Source organism: Geospiza fortis, unplaced genomic scaffold, assembly GCF_000277835.1.
Source record: "Geospiza fortis unplaced genomic scaffold, GeoFor_1.0 scaffold72, whole genome shotgun sequence".
Taxonomy (NCBI): Eukaryota; Metazoa; Chordata; class Aves; order Passeriformes; family Thraupidae; genus Geospiza; species Geospiza fortis.
Window position 1 is genome coordinate 2,460,439 of NW_005054338.1, and position 21,241 is coordinate 2,481,679.

The window sequence follows — 21,241 nt, forward strand, 5'->3', positions numbered from 1 at the left end:
AAGAAAATGTTCCAAATTTCTATTTCCATTCAATCTTCTCCATATCTGCTGAGGTTTGAAACAATTCTTTCAGTTATAATGTTATCAATTACCAGCCATGAAAAATGGGAACTTTAAAATTTGTTTCATATAAGCCCCTAAATAGCCAGAAATCATGTGGAAAAGGAAGTGACTACATTAGACATACAGCAGTGGATTTATGGGGAAAATTTCCTATCTGCTGCTGGGAGCTATAATGTGTGTGTTGAAGAAAGATAGCAGAATAACATCCTGATTATTGATTAATATTTTAGGTATTGAATTTCCTAAATTTTTTCAAAAGTTGGATCTCGGCTCACAATGTTAAACCCCTTCAACAATCTAAATACAATTGCTGATAACTCCATTTCTCTGTACCCTTTGCCTCTTCAAGTAAAACATTTTTCTTCACCAAATGTTTACATCTGATATAATCTTGTTTAGCTACACAATTCTTCACTTATTTCCCTCAAAACTCTTCTCATTTAAAAACAGTGTTTCTCATTTACATGACTATATGGCATACACAAAATATGTAGCATAGTCTGTAAAGCAAATTTCTTCCAGAATACATAATCTATACACAAATCTGAATTTTTATGTTCATTATTAAATGTGTACATATATAAAGCTCCACGCAATACCAATGAAGCATCAAAAAAAAAAAAGAATGCCATTGGTTTTGAAGAAAATTCTATGCTAGTTTCTTTAGAATATTTATTATTTTATGAAGCTGAGTAATGGAGCAATAGGACATGAACAACATGGAAAAGTCAGATACAACAAGAAATAACAAAATAAAAATACACACTTTCTCAATCTTTCTCATAAATAATAATGTAGTGTTTGAGATCTTCTAACAATAACCATGAAACACTGCAAGAAAAACATATCAAAAAGTGATATAAGGGGTATTATGACATACATGTTGCTTTATCATTGAGTGCTTATAAAGGAAATGAGATCTATTCAAGCATTTCAGTTTGGAAGGTTGTCACACACTAATGGCCTATGGTCAGAATTCAGCATATAAATCTTCCTACATTTTTGAGCTATTCAGTTGTCCAGGCTGCACATTACCAGTAAAACATGATGTCTCTACCTGCACTGCGTCAGTGATGACAGCAATATGCAGGTCTTAAATTGTAGTGAAGAAATGATTTTTCAGAGATGGCCTCTGGAAAAGGCACTGTGAAAATCTCATCTTATACTTATTCTACTTCAGAAGATTTTAAGCAAACAAGAAAGCCTTCCCTTCTATAATTCAAACAACTCATTTTGGGGGATGAATACAATGTGCTTCTCTTAGTTTTCCTTTCTGTAAAGCATCTTCAAAGGTATTTTATAAAACCAGCAGAATTAGCTGGAAAATGTAGGCAGACAACAATACCAATGAGTTTTTCAAAACAATGCTTTTGTGCTTGCTGTTTTCTTAGAAGAATTTATTAAAAACAAAACAAAAAAAAACCCCAAGCACCTATTTTGAAGGATTTTTGAACTAAATTTCAGTGGTTTGATTTCTTCTAGTAGAGTATGTTAAGTTTACAAGTTCTGCTTCATTTTAAGAAAGCCGTACATCACTAAATGCTCTCATGAATAGCCTTTCAGCCATTTTCTTCCAGTGCTGGTATAAAATCTCTCCTAAATCAAGTCCTATTAAAAGGAAGGTAATTTTGACTAACTCTTTATTCAAATGTGAGAGCATTCAGACAGCAAGAGCCCTTCAGCGTAATGGAAAGCCAGTTCTATCCAAGTCATAGTATGTAAGAAGGAATGATGCATGAAAAAATTGAAAAGAACACAAAAAAATGAGGTGCAAAGAGCTGCTTTATAGGACAGCCAGGCTCTGCAGGACTCTTCAAGCATAACAGGATTTGCCTTCTGAGCAAGAATCTTTGGATTACCAGACCTGAACAACTGAGTAGAGTTCATGTAGAAGAGAAAGGGGGGAAAAAAGGCCATTGGAGTATATCAGCATAAGAAGCCATGGCTAAATGCAGTTTTCCGTGGGCATCAACAAATGGGGTGCAATCAGCACTGTGATGCATTGCAGCCTGAACACATCAGTCCTCAGAACAAAGCTACTGTACAACAACTTAAGTGCTCTGACACAGCACCACCTACCACTGCCTCGTCTGTCTTTGGCATGTAAGTCATACCCAGTGCATTGCCAAAATATTATTATAAGAGCTGTTACACAAATCCAGCATTCTAGTTCTTTTCCCAAGGTGTTAATTATTAGTTCAGTTTATGACAAAATTCATTGTATGCTCTTTAGGCTTAAGTACTTTTCCAGACTCCCACAAGGACTTTTGATTTTGTAATCTTTTCCCAGTCTGTCCTGCCTTTGACTGAGATAGAGTTAATTTTCTTCTTAATAGCTGGTACAGTGCTGTGGTTTGGATTTTGGATGAGAACAATGTTGATAACACACTGATGTTTTAGCTATTGCCAAGCAGTATTTAGAGTGAAGGAGAATTTTCAGCTTCTCACACATCTCACCAGCAAGCAGACTGGGAGGGGCCAGAGCCACGGCAGCTGACCCAAACTGGCCAAAGATATTCCACACCACCCAGTCTCATACTCAGGATATAAACCTAGGGGAAAAGGCCAGCTGGGAGCCACTGTCTAGGAGAAGGCTGGGCACTGGTATGAACCACCTGAGTTTCACTTTCTCCCCTAAAAAACCGCTGTGTATGATTTGCTTTTGTGGCAAGGAGCACTTACCCTGCTGCCCCTGCGGCGTTTGTGAGATGATGAACTGTGCTGGCTGCAAGTTGGTTGTTGGATGCACCAACACAAACTGTTGCAGGTTGAGATTCTGCTGCTGAAGCTGCTGCAAGTGCTGCAAATCCTTAAGGAAACGGGAAGGGGAAAAAAAAAAGAAGACCAAAAAAAACCAGGAAAAAAAAAAAAGAAAAAAAGACAGAAGACAAAAAAGAAAAAAAAAAGTAAAAAGAAAAAGGGGAAAAAAAAGAAAAAAAGAAAAAAAATAAAGAAAAGAAAGAGCTGTGTGTTAGACATGTAAGTCAGCAATAATTCCCAATATAAGATTTCCTATCAGCCAGCTATACTCTAACATTGAGAGAAAAAATATGTCAAACACAGAAGTCTTGCTACTGAATATCCTTTAAAATGGCAATTTGAATTTCACTTTCATTCATAAAACCGAAGTTATTTACTAAATAACCCAGCAAAGTATATCCAGAACTGTTCTGCTTTAAAAACAAACCACAAACAAACAAATCAATCTTCTTTCCCCACAAATTCAGGAGTTTTCAAATACATTAAACTTCCCAACACAAAGATCTCTCAAACTTATTTTTTGAGGATGGAACTCTGTTACAAATCAAGCATATTAGCTGGGAGCTATTTTTTTTTGTAACAACAGTCTGCAATTACCATTTGAATCAACAACAAGGAAGCAAAATATTAGAGATTCCTTGTTTGCACTCTGGTTGTTTGGTTCAAATTTCAGAAAGTAGCTAACTCAATTAGTAAATATATTTCATTTGTTCTGAAACAAATTACAATAAGCTTAATAGATAGGACTATAATGAAAGGTTAAAAGGAATAATCCAAAACACTGCATTATTGAAGAACCCTACTTTTATGTACTTAAATCATTCAGGACTATTAATTATCTATAATTAAATGACAGGTCTCAATGTAAAATATTAATCTCTGAGAAACTGAGTTTTCAAGAAAAATGCTTCAACCTGACATTTAGCTGGAGAATGAAAACAGAGAACTGCTTAAAAATCGTTCCCCCTAAACAGCCTTTTTCTTTTCATCTCCAAACAACACAATAACAAGAGCAACTGAAATTTAAAAAACACACTGTGAAGTCAGCCAACATAACAGTGGTAATCCATGAAAACGATCTAAACACACTTATTGGATTTTTCCATCCTTCCAGGAAGAATCTATTTCAAAATACTCACCAAACAGGTGGAAAAAGGCCTGAATGAAATACTTCCCACACTTGCAAACTCCCATTACACAAACCAAACCAAGCAGACAAGAAGACTCCCCCAAAGCTCTGTTTCAGGGCAGCCACTCAGGTCCCTGTTTGCAGAGAAACTGTGCTCAGCTGCAGCAGTGCCCGGTGTGGCTGCTTGGAGCTGCTCATCTTCCCACAGCCCCAAACACACCTGAGTTCAAGTGAACCAGAGGAACAAAGAGCTGCTCCTTAAGCTGCCCCTTGGGCTGATACAGGTTACTGAGCATTCCCACAACCTGCTTAACCAGAGGACGGGACAGGCCATTCACTGCCAGCAGTGGATTAGAAGTCAAGACAGACTCACAAAGAGAACTTCTTTCTTACACAATGCTGTTATCTGTGACAATACATTATTTTAAATCTGTTAAAACTCTAACTTGGAAGTTGCAACAATCTCCTTCAGGAGATGAGGGGTGGGGAATGTCAGAAAGGAAGACTAGGGAGGGGAAAAAATAGGGAGTCCACTGATTTATGAGACCATAGACAGGCTTTATAAGAAAACGACTACTTAACCTGCATTACACAGACACTGGTCATCAATCACTTGGGCTACTTAGCCCTGTTAAGTCAAAAGCATGCAGTGTAATAATATGGTAGACAGACACCAGATGGATTGATCAAGCAACGCTCTTTAAGAAATGGAAACTTCCATTTTATAAGAGAATGCTAAAATTTTAAAAAGTGCCCATGAGCAAAAAAGTGTTTTTAAAGTCAATAATATTGTTTGCTTACAGAAAATTGCAGAAATAATGCAACTACTGCAAAGAAATCAAGGCAAAATTCCTTCTTGAAAGAGACCAATAATTACTCCAGCTCTATCCTGGAACTCCATGTTTCTTATGACTTCACATCCTAATATCACATTGGTCAGAACTGCTACCAAACCTCTTACTTCTTGAGCTCAACACAACATGGATCTCCACTCCTTTATTCACTGATTTTCAATGCTCAGCTGGTTGCAGATTGTGGTGACCCTCCAGCTCAGAGGGGGCTCATACTGGAATGGATGTAAGGACTGGATGCAGAGTTGAAAACAGAAATGTAAAGAGCTGGGCAAGCTGACTCAGGTTGTGAACACTGGGCAGAAGAAAAGGAAATAAAGAGAGGCTGCAGGATGAAAATACAGGTAGATAAGAGAAAAAAACCCATAAACACAAAAGGAAGAGTTGGGAAGACACTGTGGAAGAACAAAGTATCAATGGAAAGACAGGTTAAGGACCTCTCCCAATCAAAAGCAAACAAATGAAATCACCCCAGATGACCAAGAAGATCTCAGATGATTTGAAGCACCCCCACAGGAGATGGAGTTACATGCAAGAAAGAATACAAAGAAACAGTGGCAGTGTATCTGTAAGATCAAAGGAGGAGAGCTTTTTGTTTAAGACTATGGTATTCATAACACTGGCTACCCAGCCAAGACATGACAGCTCTTATCATCAGGCTCTTACACTTTAATATGAGAAAACTGTTTTTAAATTGAGGCCTCAGGGAGAACTGATATAAGCAATCTTATTCTGTGCATCTGCCTTGGTAAATGGTATGTTGGCTAAGTCTTGTTTAAATACAGAAATATAATTCTGCAACACAAAATGAAAATGATACCTCCAAGGCTAATCACTCCTAAATAGCCCTACCAGCCTCTCAAATGCATTTGAAATTCAACTTTATTTCCACCTTGGGAAAGTTTTTTTATTTAGTTAATTATACTATTACAATAAATCTCCCAATAGCAAACACACAAACAAACCTGACACTGTTTTCCTATACTGATCTTTTTTTCCTCAGTGTTAAAATCTGTATGCTAGCACAAGCACATAGAAAGAGATGGGAAGACTTTCAGGGAGACATGCATGTCTTCTGGTGCTGCCTAGCAATTTAGAAAGATCAAAACAATCCAAATCCTACCTCAGCAGAATAATCTGTCAAGTGCTATGTCTTGCTGTGAGGAAGATTTTTTGTTTTAAAAAAATTTCTAAATTTCTAAATTCAATACCATTATTTCCAATTACAGCTTCAGCACAAACTTAAGCACCTGAATCATTCTGAGATTTACATCACATAAATACAGAGCACAGATCCTGAAAACAAGGAAGTCTATAAAAAACCCCAAAAGTTGAAACACAATTGTTTAGTGTCATTCCAGGAGCAGCACAAGCTCCTCACCAGGCTGCTGCAGCAGATACCTTACGTGAACTGCAATGCACATTAAAGAAGTCATGCTTTTGCAATTAGTTAATTAAAATAAATATGGTAATTCCCCTGCTGCAGAGACCTGCCAGTTAATCAATTATTCAAAACCCATCAATTAAAACAAACATTCAGCTATTTGTATAATCAGCTATATATTTACAATAGCAACACAAACAAAGCTGAGCACTGCTTACAAATCCTTGCCAAGATGGATCAAAAAGCATGGTGCTATCTACCCATGAACCTAGATGGTAGATGTTTTCCGTAAGTACCACAAATTATATCCAACACCTGCACAATTTATGCCCTGCTCTTTCATCATAAGGACCAGTTAACAAGATTCAAGCAAGCTCATTTATGTATCAAAATAACCTATCCTAAAAGACATTAATTGTAAAGTCAAACATTTAAGTAATTAGAAACGTCAGAAAACAAGCACAACCTTAATTTGTTCTGCATGTGGCAGCTACAAGATCACACACTATTTTTCAGAGAGCCTTTAGCTCACTGTGCACAAATCAGACAATGCTGCCTTCAGAAACTCTTATTTGACAGCACATGCCTGATATTTTAAACTCCTCTCAAACACTTCTCTGAACATTTTTTTAAGTTCTGGAGGAAAAGCCAGTACAAAACTAACAATTGTAAATGCTTCACACATTTTCAGAGCTTTGCACTGAGGTGGGAGAGCAGGATTAGAAACATCTCACACACGCACCACACTGGTATCCACTGCTTTGGTGGCCTTTTGACAAACCTAAGGCCAGACAGTTCAAGATACAGATTTTGTAAATAGGAAATTTTAGCCCACCACACTTCAGTGAAGCAGACCTTGCTATCTTAAGCTGCACACCTGGAAGAAAAGAGGCACACCTATGGATTGCTTACATATATGTTAAAAGACTCACATCCCATCAAGTGGGAACTTCCATGACAGGTGCATGGAAAGATGTCAAAAGCTATAACCAACAACTTCCTTGACAAGGACATTGCCCATCCTCTTCTTGAAATCTGTCTGTATTATTGCTTACAGACAGTAGGAAGTAGGAAGAAACAAAACTGAGATATGATCTTGAGAATTACAAGTTTCCTTGAATGCTACATCCTTCAGTCATCTCTACATCATGCCAGTGAAGTGGATTCCTTTCCTACAAAAGGTATTACTTGGTGATGTGACTTCCCCCAGTGCAACAAGAGCTTCAGCGGGAGGAATCTCACCAACACAGCAATATCAGCACTCGCCTTTTAAAAACAGAATGGCACCACTCTGGCCTCTCTAAGGACAGCCAGAGAGGGCAGAACTTCTAGACCAACACCACAAAAGTTTGTCACTTCAGCTAATGAAAACCTGATACCACAGCCAGGCAGTTGTTATTCAGCTAGTGGACCAGCACAGTAAAGGACTGAACATTTCACCACCGGACTTCACAGACAATTGCAACATTTCCATTCTTGTCCTTAATCAGACCTTATGTTCACTTTTTGGACACTTCAGCCCAGTTGAATGCAAGAGAAAATAACCTGAACAGAAAGCATCAGACAGTCTCAAAGAACTCGGTCACTCTATGAAGCAGCAGCTTAGAAGATTATATACCCCACACACTTTGCACAGCTAGACTAAGAAAACAGATATTATGTACCAAGAGCTTTAATCTATGGAAAGATGGACCTCAGCATGAGCAAGACAATCACCTACTCATAGTATCCAAGATGTCTAAGCTGCACATTTGATTATCCTTGTCCACAGGTCTAAGGATTTTCCACACTACATACACACAGCACAGAGTTAGTGCCACTGCAATCTCCACACTGAATTAAGCCAGTCCTGGAAGACCCAGGAGGTTCCTTCCTGCTTCTAGTAAGCAGAACATCCACAGAGAGCAGTTCTTCAGAACTGACAAGTCTTTAGTACCAGACCATAAGACTGGACAGATTCCAACACCAGACTCATTCCCCAAGTTTCTCTCCAGACACACAAGACTGCCCATTCTTGGTCATGGAACCTGCAGCATTAAACACCAAGCCAAAATAGCACACAAACGGGTCAAGTCAAACTGCCATTCTTCAGCTCTATCATTTTGCTTCTAACAAGCATCATTTGGGTCTGACAGGCATCCTTTTTGATACAAAGGCATCACTTCCCATCCATGCAGATCTCAACAAGTGCAACTTCTGCAGGCATCTTTCCATACCCTTTTTTCTCCTTTCTCACCCTAACTACAAGGAGGAAAATTCAGAAAACACAGCATCTACTCAGACTCTGGTACAAACTCAGAAGCCTAGCGGAACTGAGGAGCAGCTGGCACACATTGCTCACTAAGACTATCAAACTTCAACCTCACCATCCAAGGATGCACGAGGAAAGACTAACAACACTCGAGGACTCTAGCAACTCACTGAGCGAGGAACAACAAATTTCATTCGAATGGTGCAATCAGTCAAAAACCTCCTTTGTTTTCCACCCTCTCAAGCCTCAAGGCTCACCTGTGCAATCTGTATTGGCTGAGATAGAGGGATCTGCGTCATCGGCGTCGCAGCAGAGGCCGAGATGGTGGCACCAGCAGCGCTGTGCTGCTGGCTGGCTGAGTGCTGCACTGCAGCTCCCAGCAACTGGGCCTGCGCCTGTTGGAGCAATAACTGTTGCTGGGCTGGCGTCAACGTGAGCTATAAACAATTAGAAAACACAGCCATTAATCATGGGAAGAGCCACTTCAGCTACAAAGTCATTAGATAGCTCAGTACTACTTATGTTAACCAGGCAGTCCTAGGGCTATTCCACTAACTGGCCAAGGGCTCTGGCCTTAAGGAAGGACAGCTTAAGGAAGGAAGGACAGCTGGCTACTCCATACAATGTGGGAACCAACCTACCACAGGCCTGACACAAATCAAACTGCACCACCACCACCAACATTTGCACTTCCTGGAACCTACAGAACCTAACTCTGCTCCGAAGTTTTCCTCACAACTCTACCAGGAGTTTCAGGGGAAAAGCAATTAAGTAGCAAGCAAAAGAAAAGAATCAGTATTGCCAGGATTTGAAAGGAAATTTACACCCAGCAGAACAGCAAGTGATTAGCCAGATGAATGTGAAGCAGGAATGCTGTCTATGGCTACTGAACAAACTGATAACGCCCCAGCTGCTTCACATTAGCATGAATCCCTGCCATATTCCATCATTTCCATTATGCCCTAAGATATAAGTAAAGAACATGAGCTCCATTTGTTTCTTTCCAAGTCTCCCCATCTGCCTTTTTTTTTTTAATAGAATAGAGTTGGCAACTTTACATCCCTTCCCTTTCCCAAGCACACATTATCTCTGTGGAACAGGTGGCAGCAGTGTCTCCTTTACATGTAAATGAATCTTGATGCCCATATTTACTACAACCCGTATCTGCATAGGCCTGGAGTTTTGAATGTTTCACTACAGCAGACAATCATGAATTAAAACAAACCAGTATTTTCTGAGAATACAAAAAATAATAAAATACGCCAGGTTTTAACAACACATCGAAACAGTCTCACTTTTAAAACTTTCAATGCTTGACTGAAAACTAAATAGGATGTTTATTTACATAGTAACATAGGAGAAGATTTAACAATTGAGCCTGAGATTAGGAAGTCATTTCATGCAAGTGTAAGGATGATCTAACCTAACACTTCAAGTCATAAATATATTGTCGGAGCAACTGCCCTAAGCTTATTAACACACAAACTCTTATACTGCAAAACTGATTATGGGGAAGCAAATTCTTTAACCAGCCCATTCACAAAACTTGCTTTTTTGAAATGACTGAAAGCCTTTACAACAATTCAGAAACACCAGAAAGTCTAAAACAACAATTATCCCATATATATTCCCAAACTGCTGCAATTAAAAACCCCTCAAAATCAGTAGGTTAGAACAAAAGGGTTCAACAGGCTTAAGGAAAGTACTAATAGAGTTACTTAAAAAGAAATGTGTTTGAGAAGAGGAAAAATTAACAATTCCCATAATTTTTGTTCTTCGCCCAGCTATAAGATTCAGTCTTGGTCTCCCATGCCTTGTTTTAATCTTGAAAAAAAATAATTTCTCTTTGTGACATCAGTGACTGTCTCATTTGTAACTGTTGTAAAACAACAGGTTTTAATTTCATTGCAGGGTCAAAAGGGATACTGAGAACAGAGAGAAAGAATTCTTTGTTGTTGATGTTCAGAAGCAAATACTGAGCGACAAACCCCAAATATTACAGTCTGCTTATTTTTCTAGCCAAATATTTCCTGTTGCCCCTTCCACTGAAATTCATACTATTATTAAAGGCAGTTGCAATGCCCCTCAATGATACCTGTGTGGGACTGCAGCATCCCTGGGTAACTCTTACCCCGGTGATCTGTCCTCCGGCCAGCATGAGCTGGGTCTGGGGTATGGCCGCCTGCACTGAAGGCTGCTGGGAAGGCTGGCTTGGCTGCTGAGAGTCCCCAGATTCTTCATTAGATTTAGACTAGTCAAAAAAAAATACAACTCTTTATAGTGTAAAACAGATGTTAATGTATGACGCTGCTATCTCAACACTGCACAATAAAAATCTTTCATCTGCATACGAAAAGCCCTTGGGTTTATTTTAAGAGTGTGTTTAAGCAATGGCTCTGTGTGCCCACCATCTCAGCTACGACTGCTGAAACACGTCTGTAGGTAATGCAGCTTAAACAAAACAAAGAGACTCTCTGGTCTCCTGTAACTCTCTGACATTATTTTCAGGTCTCACTTCATTTTACACCGTGCAACTGAAGCTGATGCTACCTTTCACCATGAAGAAAGAGAAGGTTGTTAAAATTATTCATTGCCTAAAATCCTGAACAATGGAACGAGGGAAAGGAGATTGTGTTTCCATTTTCTCTATCTCCATCCTGTACCTCTAAGTCATCATACTGTTGGCTTATACAGAACCTTTTTTCAAAAATCCTCACAGGTTTCTCTACCTACAGCAAGATATATAATATACACAGTGCTTTTAAGTACTCAATGCATTTATTTAATTGAATACTGCTTTATTTTAAAAGATTCAAGTTTATTTTGATTTATTTTTGTGGTTTGGTTGTTTGGTTATTTTTAAAGAAGAAATTGTGAAGACAAGAGGGAGGAAATTCAAGTGCATGAAGAGGGGGAGAGAGTTTTATGATAATTAAAACTGGTTATGCAGAACATTACAATTCTGCATAGATTTGCATATTTTCCACCACCTGTTTTGGGGACTGCAGAGCGGGCTAATTAACATAAAGGCTCTGATTAATTCTGCCAGTCATTGAGCGATAATTACAGCACAGGACTGTAAACATTCTGCACTGGAGATACAGCCTGTTTGCCAACATCTCTCTCAGGGATGGAAGTTTACCATGGCAACCAAGGCAATTTTCTGCCTCCTTCCTCTTAGAAAGGAAGGTCACTATACCTCCTCTTCTTTCCAAATTGTTATTATGTATAAGTGGGTCCACATTCTATTGCATTTCATGTAATGCACTACCTACGTTCTTAAATAACATGCAATACTGAAATCAGTTTTCAATAAAACTGCATCCCTTGCCCCTTAATATAGTACAGAGTGGAAGTAGAATGTTAACAGATAAACTGAAGTGTTCAGCATCATAGGAAAGTTTGAAAGCTTTGCTGCCTCACGTACATTATTAAACAACAATTACTCTGACTTTGAAATCGCTGTGTGTTATTTACACAAGCAGTCTGAACTAGCCATATTATATAGTTAATGCTACGTTATATTCCTATTATACAGTTACTAGAAGTAAGGACAAATTGCTAAGTAATACTCACTATGTGTTTAAAGCAAGTTAATAACAGAAGAACATGAAATATTCCTGGAGTTTTAAGGTTTGCATGATACCACGCCTGACTAAAATTCAGCATTAACTTATGGTCACTCCATGTTTTAAACAACTCCAAAGCCTGAATGCTTACAAATCCTGAACCTGATTTACAGCTGTAGAAGTGTTATTCCTTCATACCTATCACTTGCCAAACCAGACAGACTGAAAAAACTGAGTAAGGTATCATAGGTTAAGAACTATCTCTACTGATGCTGTTTGGGATGAGAGAAGGATGAGCAGCAGAAGGTAACTGTCTTTACCTGTACATTTAAGGACTGAGCAGCAGCCTGTAAACTTGTTCCAGCGAGCTGGACCTACAACAGTGCAAAAATGGAAATGAAAAAATGTAGAATCCACAGAAAACTAATAATGTAAAAAGAACAATCTCCCCACCCGCATTCCAAAAAAACTCCCCCGAGAACAGTGCATGCCCCTCTAACACCTGAATCAGTGGAACAGGGGCTGTACTCCAGGCTGAAACAGATGTATAAGACTTTCACAACGTTGTTTATCTACCTCTTACTGAAGGTATCCCTGCCTAAGGATGTAGATAGTATGGACGGAGTTGAAACAGAGCATATTGAACTGGATAGGAAAAATCCAGGCTCCAGGGCAGGGCATTAGGGTCTACTCATTGTCATCCTACTCCCATTTCAGAATGGGTCTCAGCCCAACACTCCATTCACCAGCTTTCTGATATGAGCAAGCACATGCACAGCACAGAACCCTGAGTATGACCACACTCCCTCAAATTAACCCATTCAAGTATTTGCAGCCCTCAGCCACTGAAAAGAAGATCTCAACGCAGAGCACCAGAGACACTTTACAAAAGCTGTATTGATTCAGGTATACTTAAAACTTGAATTTGATTTTGTTATTAACAGGCCCAAAGGTGGTCCTGTGGGTGAGCAGCAAGGAAAAATGGATGATTCGGAAAGTGAGATTTTTGGAGTGCTTTTTTATCTCTAATGAGGAAAATGTACAAAAAATGCTATCTTTTCATTTACCGAAACCCACTTGAATCAGTCTCGCCTAGTTTCTACCAGCACCCCTAGTTATAAAGAAGGAATGTTCTGTAATTAATTACCAACACTTTCAAAGGTCAGAGTAACAGCCTGTAGAGAATTCCATCTCTGGACATGTTTGAAAACCACTGCTCATTTGAAAACCAGGTGACATGTAAGGATACAATAAAGCAAAGCAAAATGTAGCACTCTTGCCTCTAGATGGAGGACCTCTATATGGTCCCCACATAGAAAAGTCCACGTATTTTCAGGCACAGGAAAAACTGCAGTACATTAAATTAATAACTGAATATTTTGAACAACCAACCTTGGAAGAGTCATCTTGGAAATATTTCCTACTGCTTTAGATAAAGGTACTAGACATACTAAGCATGATCTACATCAAAGCAAACACTCCCAGAAAAGCCCCTCCACATCAGAAGCAAAATACAGTTTGACACAGTCGATATAATCTGTGCTTTTACCATGGATTAACAGCAGAGAATAGCCTAAATAACAGCACCCTGACATCCAAACTATATACTCCAAATAATACTTTAAAATTACACAAACACCACATAAAAGACTACAAATACATATTGATTGCTCAGGTACAGCCAGCACATTCCTGAAAATCTCTGTGAATGCAATTTGGACATCCCTTTCACCACACAGCCAACATTTCCAAATTAGAAATGCTGAATGCTGCCTACAGCCCAGTACTTTGCATTAGTCTAGAGCAAAGCACTGTGTGTTAAGGTTGAATAACACCCCACTAACAGCAGCCTCACTACCAGAGGACAGATTGACAATAGATTCCCACACACCTGCAGGTGAATAAAAGAATACCTGAGATTTTCCTTTGAACCAGTTTCAAGAAATGAATCACACTTTATCAAACATGAAGTTATAAAGATCCTGACAACTGTTTAAATAAATAAATTTCCAAAGCAGGATAAAGGACTGTGCAAAACCCAATTACTGTCCTGGGTCAATCTATAGAACAAAACAAAGACTAAAACAAACACACAGAATTCTGCAGAACAGCAGTATCTCTCTCCATGTTAAACACACACTGGCAAGCCATAAAAACTAGTCAGCTTCTCTCCACATAAAGGCAGCCTACAACAGCCTATTGGTTCAGCAAATTCAAACAGTGGCACTCCCTTAGTCCTATATAAACCAATCTGCTAGGAAAATTGCAATTATGTGACAAGACGTGTGGAATGTTCCATACAATAAAACGGCAGTTCAGAGCTCTTAAAAGAGGGCATAAAAGCTTCAGTACTTCAATTATACCACAATAACTGTGCAACCTCAGACCTCAAACATTCAAGGTCATCCAATTAGGTACAGTATTTTAAAGTTTAACTTGGTGCAGAGGAAGGGAAAGAAATTAGGACATTTGTTTTCATACATCAAGTGCGAGCAGATAAAAAAAAACTACAAAAAAATGCCCCTTATACTTCTCTTCACCTAGGGATGCCCCATTTTGCTTCAGCTTGCATCTGAAGTTCAGCTTTGATTCCCTAAACACAGCAGCAGCAGAACAGAGGGATAGTATTAGAAGTCTGAATATCATCTGACAAACAGGTCACTGAAATAAATTTTTTGTAAAAAAAGAAAACCTCACAAGCCATATATGCTTAGTAAGTACAATCAACTTTCTTTCTAGTTAATCTGTAAGAGTGTTTTTAACTAGACAAGTGACAGTTTTGGAACCTTGGTAGCCATTGGGCCAATACAATCCTTTCCTAAAAAATTTAAATTTTTTCTTGCCTTTCAATGTGGCATCTCCATTAAGGTTAAAACAACAACAACAAAGCAAACAAACAATAAGCTGCTCAAAACCACACCACAACATTTAGAAATTCTCAAATCCCCAAAAACGTGATTTGTAGTTCTCTCAAAGAGGTCTCACCCTATCTTGACATGTTCTGCACCCTAATGCAATGAAGTGAATGCCACAATTAGGACTTTTCTGATCCGTGCTCGTTAACCAGGTGGTGTACCCAGATTTATGTTCCAATAAATGACTCTCCATCATTCACAGAAAAAGAGAACGTGGGCAGCTGAGTCTCCTCTGTTTGAAATGTCTCTTCTCTTACCTGATGAAGGTGCCCAAGGAAGGCCTGGGCCTGGGCTGTAGAGATTGCTCCTCCGACAGGCACAGGCTGCTTTTGAAAGTCCAGGCCGTTTGTTTGCGTGCCTGGAGAAAGAGAGATATTGAAAACTATTAATTACTGCTTTTAGTAAGTGGAATAACAATCAATACCCAACTTTCCTGCTATTCTCTCAACATTATATAGTGAAAAACCACTCTGAGAGTAACAAGAATTGCATTTTTTTAATGAAAGTGGGGTGGGAAGCAGAGTCAAGGCTTCAGTAATAGAGCATTTGTCAGCTGAACAAAATCAACATCATACTTTCTTTAGCTTCCATCATCTATTTGTGTACCCTGAAGATATTTAAAAGATGTGTAGATGTGGCACTTAGGGACATGGTTTAAAGGGGGACTTGGCAGCATTAACAGTTGGGCTTGATGATCTTAAAGGTCTTCTCCAACCTAAACAATTCTATGACCCGTGTTTCTATGTACTCTACTATCCCATCACACTCTACACCATTTGAGAACCAAATGGGCGCTTGCTGCTGTGATTAAACTGTGTTTCCATTCTCCATGCACCCCCTATCCAACAGCTGAAGATTAACTACAAATGCAGAAAGTGCCAACAGCAAGGTTCATATAAAAGCCACCTCTCCTAAAGGACACGTAAAATAACACCTGATGAAAACAGAAGTCCCATCTATATACAGCACTAGTGGGCCACAGTTTTACTCTTTCCAGAAATGACTCCTCTACATTTCTGTTAAAGTTTGTTCAGAGGTCTCATTAGATAAGATAACTGCCTTGGCTTGCTTCTGCTTCTTCACTTCCTCTCATGTAACTAAAACCTGGTTATTTTCCTACATGTTTCACAAAATAATTTGAGAGTGAGAAGAAAAAGAAAAAAACAAGTGGTGGTTTTTTTTATTACTACCCACAGGAAGGGAGACTCCATGTGTGTTAGGCTGCAGGGAATCTCTAGAACAGATGATGCAATCTTTAAAATTGTGTGACTGAAATGAAGCTAAACCAGCTTTAGACTTGCATGTTTATTCATCATGACAATCAGATTTTGTTCAGTGCCCACAGGAAGGTGTGCATAGTAACTCCTACTTCAAAATTCCTTCCATCATCTACATTCTTTGCCATAAAAACCTAGGTTATCTACTGAGCAAAAGTCACCGTTGTTGAACAACAACAGGTGGTTGCTATTCCTTGGAAACATCTGCAAAAGCAAGCAGGCATAAAATGTGATTAGTAAAATAGACTGTCCAATACCTCACACTGCTATTTTGACCTGCAAACAGCTTATATGGGTCACATTTCCAAAGACTGAGCCACTGTTCAATTAAACATTGACATAATATCAAACTTTCTACCATCCATGTAAAGTATACCCAAGGTGGCCCTCTGATGCATCTTTGGTGGGGGTTCTGTGTGGGAAGATTTGGTTGACTCCCAAGTTTTCAATTCTATGCTTTGGGCCAAGGTTTACAAACTTAAGAGACATACATGCAGCCAAAGATCCACAGATGGGTTAAAAATACTCCAGTTTTAAACTGCATCAAATTATTTTGCTACATTAGTCTAACATTCCAATTCAAAGTGCATATAGGGACTCTCACTGGTCTGAATTGCTCCTGAAGGAATGCAACTTGGTTGCCTTTCTCCAAAGAATGGTATATAAGAAGGTCTGCTGGAAAGAACCAGAAGAATCTCATCTATCTTCATTCTTTCCAATAAACTTCAGAATTCTCTCCATGCAGAAATGCAAAGGGAATGAAAAAGCAGTTGGCTAAATATATAAAAATAATTCCTGAGAAATAGCTACCAAAAGTCAAAGGAAACAACCTACCACCTCATTTAATCAAAGGTTTTGAATTGCTTTTCAATGGTCAGGGAGTGAAAAAAATACAGATAAGAAAATCTACTGGAGGGCAAATACTCCTCATTCCAATAGGAAACTTGTGGGGGTTAAAAAATGTATCTTTCTGAGAGAACCAGCTGCAGGCCTCACCTTAGGTAAATAGGTGAAGCTGTTCTAGTTAACTATCTTCCACAAAGAGCCTCAAAAATCATGATACCATGTTAAAAGAGAACTACTGTGCAAGTGTGCAGAAGAAATGCTCCAGTTAGGAGTTCTGCTGTCCCTTAATATGGAAATCTGTAAAAAGCCTCTTAGGTGATAGTTTAGAACAAAACAAGCTCCAAGACTGAGCTTAAAATCTTAATGGCTTCCAACAAGCAACTTAGGCACTGAGAGAAAACAACATTTTCTTTAAATTTAAAGAGATCAGTTTAAATTGAAATTTAAATCAATTTAAATTGAAAGACATCAACTCCCTCTCCCCAGGCCTCCCAAAACCAAACTCAGGGTGAAAAAAATCCACATCACACCTGCTTACTCTCTGTTCTACTACTTGCATCTTAAACTCTCTTTGGTGTCTGGAAGCACAATGTCTCTTCCCTTCTGGATGCAGCCTTAATTTTGTAAGGAATGCTACACTGGCTGCTTGCATTTATCACAGGATGTCCATGTCTTTTGAAGAAGAGCAAGGAAAATGAAGTGAGTCCAGCGTATGAGAGGCCTTGCTTTTAAGGTGCCCAGAAGGATGTGGCACCACTCCCACAGAATCCAAGAAATCTGATACGGAGCTGGATACCGAAGCTGTCAGAAGCAGAAGGTCAGCATATTGTAAGGACAGAAAGGACCAGAATGCCACTTTTGCTCAAGGTAAGAGTTAAATACAAAACCCTGTGATGGTTAACAGACACAGCAGATACAATCACATGTATCATGACTTTAACAGTCCAGGGTATTAATCTATTTTCCATCTTCATCCCAACTTCCCTAACTGCTAGAGCTCACTAACACCAAAAACAGCCCAAAAGAGTAGGAACTCTCTGTGTTCCATCTCTCCTTTCTTCTTGGTTCCAGCTCCATCTTGGACAGCTCCCTGTTCTGACCCTTCTGGTAGTCCACCAGTTTGTTTTGGTCTGGGTGCTCCACCCCCAGCCAGCTATGGGATGGAATCTCACCCTTACAGTTGATGTCCAGTGTAACCCAAGCATGTTTAAATTCTGGCATATAGTCAGCCATGTGCTCAGCTACTGCACAGAGTTGGTTTGGATGAAGACTAATACAGTGCTACTCCAGGGAAAGGAACAGAACTGAACACTGATTATTTTATGGCATTTTGGAATTGTACCTGCAGAGGGTAAAGGCATGACACAGTAGAGCAGGCAAGGTAACATTGCACCTGCAGTCAGGAGAACAACTTACTCTCAAAATTCCAGATTATAATCATCAGACTTCAGCCTGAGTTTGTAAACTGCATTAGAAAGGGAGTGAGGAACTCCAGATCAGGGTACATGTGGAATAAGATGCAAGAAAGAACTCAGGAAGAGAAGGCAGCCAAGGAGAAGGATGATTTCAAAACCAGCTGGAGTATCTGCACTGTGCTCTGGGAGATATCTCCCAGCACCATCACCGTATTTTCCCAAGTCACCTCTCTCTCTCCACTTCTGCTGAAAGAGAGAGAAATACCCCCAATACTCAGAAATTGTTGTTTCCCTATCCACATTTCCTGATACCAAGTTCAGCATTGATAATTGCCTGATTTTAGCAGTTGAAGAATAGCTCATGGTCTCTCTTCTACAGACTTCCTTCTTATGGAAAGTGGAAAAATCAATCTTTAGAAATGAAACAATGCAAACAAGTATCCTTAGAATCCTTCCAAATACTACACTTACAATAATTATTGTTTTGCTGCTATGTCAACAAATGTCATAATAGTACAGTTTCCATAGTCATTATAACCTTGGCTTTCACAGTTCTGCATTCACACAGCTCTTACAAGAGAAGATGTATTAAACAAACAAAAAGGTTGAGATGTTTTGGAAAATTTTATGCTGCCTATAAAAAGGAGATCAAAAGGGTTTTACTGTAAGGTAAGATATTTTTCTTACTTCTCTTTTCTCCAGCAGATACTATGTAGACTGTCTGCCCACAACTGAAGCTTGGAAAAGATTTCTCTTACTGTGCAATACTGATGACCAGTTGGTCAATACATGTTCTTAAGAAAACAGCCATCCAACAGCTCCTGTACTCATATGTTTTGGTTGTTGTTTTTAATTGGTCTGAAATATGGGTTTGTTTTTCAGATGCTTAAAAGCAAAGTGCAGTTACCACAAAAAATTTAAAGTCATAGTATATTTCAGGCACTTTATTGTGGCCAATATAATTAGGGGACTTTATGACGTTTCTTAAATACTCAGAGCTCAAAATAAAAAACCCAAGTTTATTAACTTCCATGAAACTTAGCTGATAGTTCAGAAAACTACTGATTTTGTCATCTTCAACCAATGGTAACTTTTTTTTTTTCCTGAGAACACCAGCTCTGCCAAATGTAAATTCACGTTCCACGGTAATTTCTCTTAACATTTTCAAGACACATTATCTCACTACAGTTTAAAACAGGAATGACCCAAACAAGCATCCACTGAAGTTTAAAAGATAGACTATTAGTGTTTACACAGCAGACTCAAGTGATTTACAAATGTCACTGGAAAGCAGACAGTTAGAGAAAGTAACAAAAATAAGAACTCCGAGTGTTTATAAAAATCATCATCAGGAATTATCTGGGGAGCACAAGCACTGACAGAAAATCAATGGCACTTCCAGTTCCTCAGCATCCGAGCTGAAAGCTGACTTCTTTTCACTCAAGTATGCACTGAGCCCAGAACCATAATCTAAGTACCCCGATCAGAAGCCTAAAATTACATTCTTTGAGTATTCCTTTCAGAGCCTAACATCTGCCAAGTTGACTAATACAACTGATGCTTGAGCTCCCAAAGAACATCACAAATGCCATCAATCACTATCTCCAGGGGTTTAAGAGTACCACGTTTTAAAACAAAGCAATGACTGCAGAACAGAGAGTCCTCAAAAATTCTAGATTACTTTAGCTCATGTAATTTAAAAATCAGGATACAAAACTGGAAGGAAAGACTGGAAACATTTAAACTAAAGAAGCAAAATTCCAAAAGTTTTAAACACCAGTCAGAATCAAACTTTTTTGATAACTAATTTTAACATAATGTTAAAATTTTAACATAATGTTAAGAGTATAAAAAAATACAGTCATTGTATCCCCTTTTAATATGAAAGGACCTACAAGCAGCTTTACAATCCATCCATTTTATGTCATGACCCCCACCTTCACAATGATGAAATATTTGCCTAAGAGAGCAGAGTTCTGCTGAAGTAAATGCAATGCTCCTGTGATAATTGACTGATTACCTTTGAATAAAACAAATCCTCCTCCTTACCAGCTCACTTGAGGTGAAACTGCTAAAGTTGCACTAAAATAAGTGCATTGGGAATGTGCTCTGGAGAAAGCACATGCAGGGAACTGTGGCCACACAGGGGAGGAAATCTGAATTTTTTCAGAAGTTTACACACAACCCCCAGCTACAAGGAGTCCACAGGGATATTTAAAACCACTGTTCCCTCGATGCTGTTTATGATCATGAAATATTTACAGCCCATATGTTTTTGAAATAATGTTTAATATAATCTTAGACCCTTAAATACATAATAAAACACTTCTGTGCAGAAAAAAAATTGATACCACTCCCATTAAAATACAATGACAATTATAAAACCTGAAATGCCAGCAACAAAACACACAGTAATAAGCAGGCAGAATTCCTTTTCACTGAACCCATATATTGGCAGAAATAATCCAACCTCTCAGAAAAAGAAAATTAAATAATGTTAACTTCATCACAACTCCAGAGTTTAAAATAAAGCTCTTATTATCAAACCATGAAGAAGAAAACTTGTTTTCCTCATACAAGGTAACCAGACTTCTCTCAAAGCAACAAGTTCCCTCTCATCAGAATTTTCTCTTCCCAAATGCTATTCTGAGCTGAGAAAAGATTCTGAGCTAGGTTAAACTACTTACTTTCCATTCAGAACTGTCATTTCTCTTAGATTCAGAATGAGCATTATATTATCTCCAGAAAGAAACTAAAGCATGAGATAGCATGATCAAGTTA

The 21,241-nt window shown here is 38.6% G+C and overlaps 1 protein-coding gene across 9 annotated transcripts in view; it reads right to left on the reverse strand.

The window, feature by feature from the left end:
- POU2F1 (POU class 2 homeobox 1) overlaps positions 1-21,241 on the reverse strand; it is a 45,178-nt gene that overhangs the window by 18,072 nt on the left and 5,865 nt on the right. For 3 of the 9 annotated variants that reach the window (XR_004081856.1, XM_031058092.1, XM_031058096.1), the window contains exons 3-7: positions 15,180-15,280; positions 12,328-12,381; positions 10,534-10,689; positions 8,696-8,875; positions 2,746-2,872 (exon numbers count right to left, since the gene is read on the reverse strand). Coding sequence is in view for 8 of the 9 variants with exons in the window: in XM_031058092.1 (XP_030913952.1) it covers positions 2,746-2,872; positions 8,696-8,875; positions 10,534-10,689; positions 12,328-12,381; positions 15,180-15,280 (618 nt within the window). In the remaining variant the exon portion in view is untranslated. The remainder of the gene's footprint in view (positions 1-2,745; positions 2,873-8,695; positions 8,876-10,533; positions 10,690-12,327; positions 12,382-15,179; positions 15,281-21,241) is intronic. The other 6 variants (XM_031058094.1, XM_031058093.1, XM_031058095.1 and 3 more) reach the window with 6 other exon arrangements.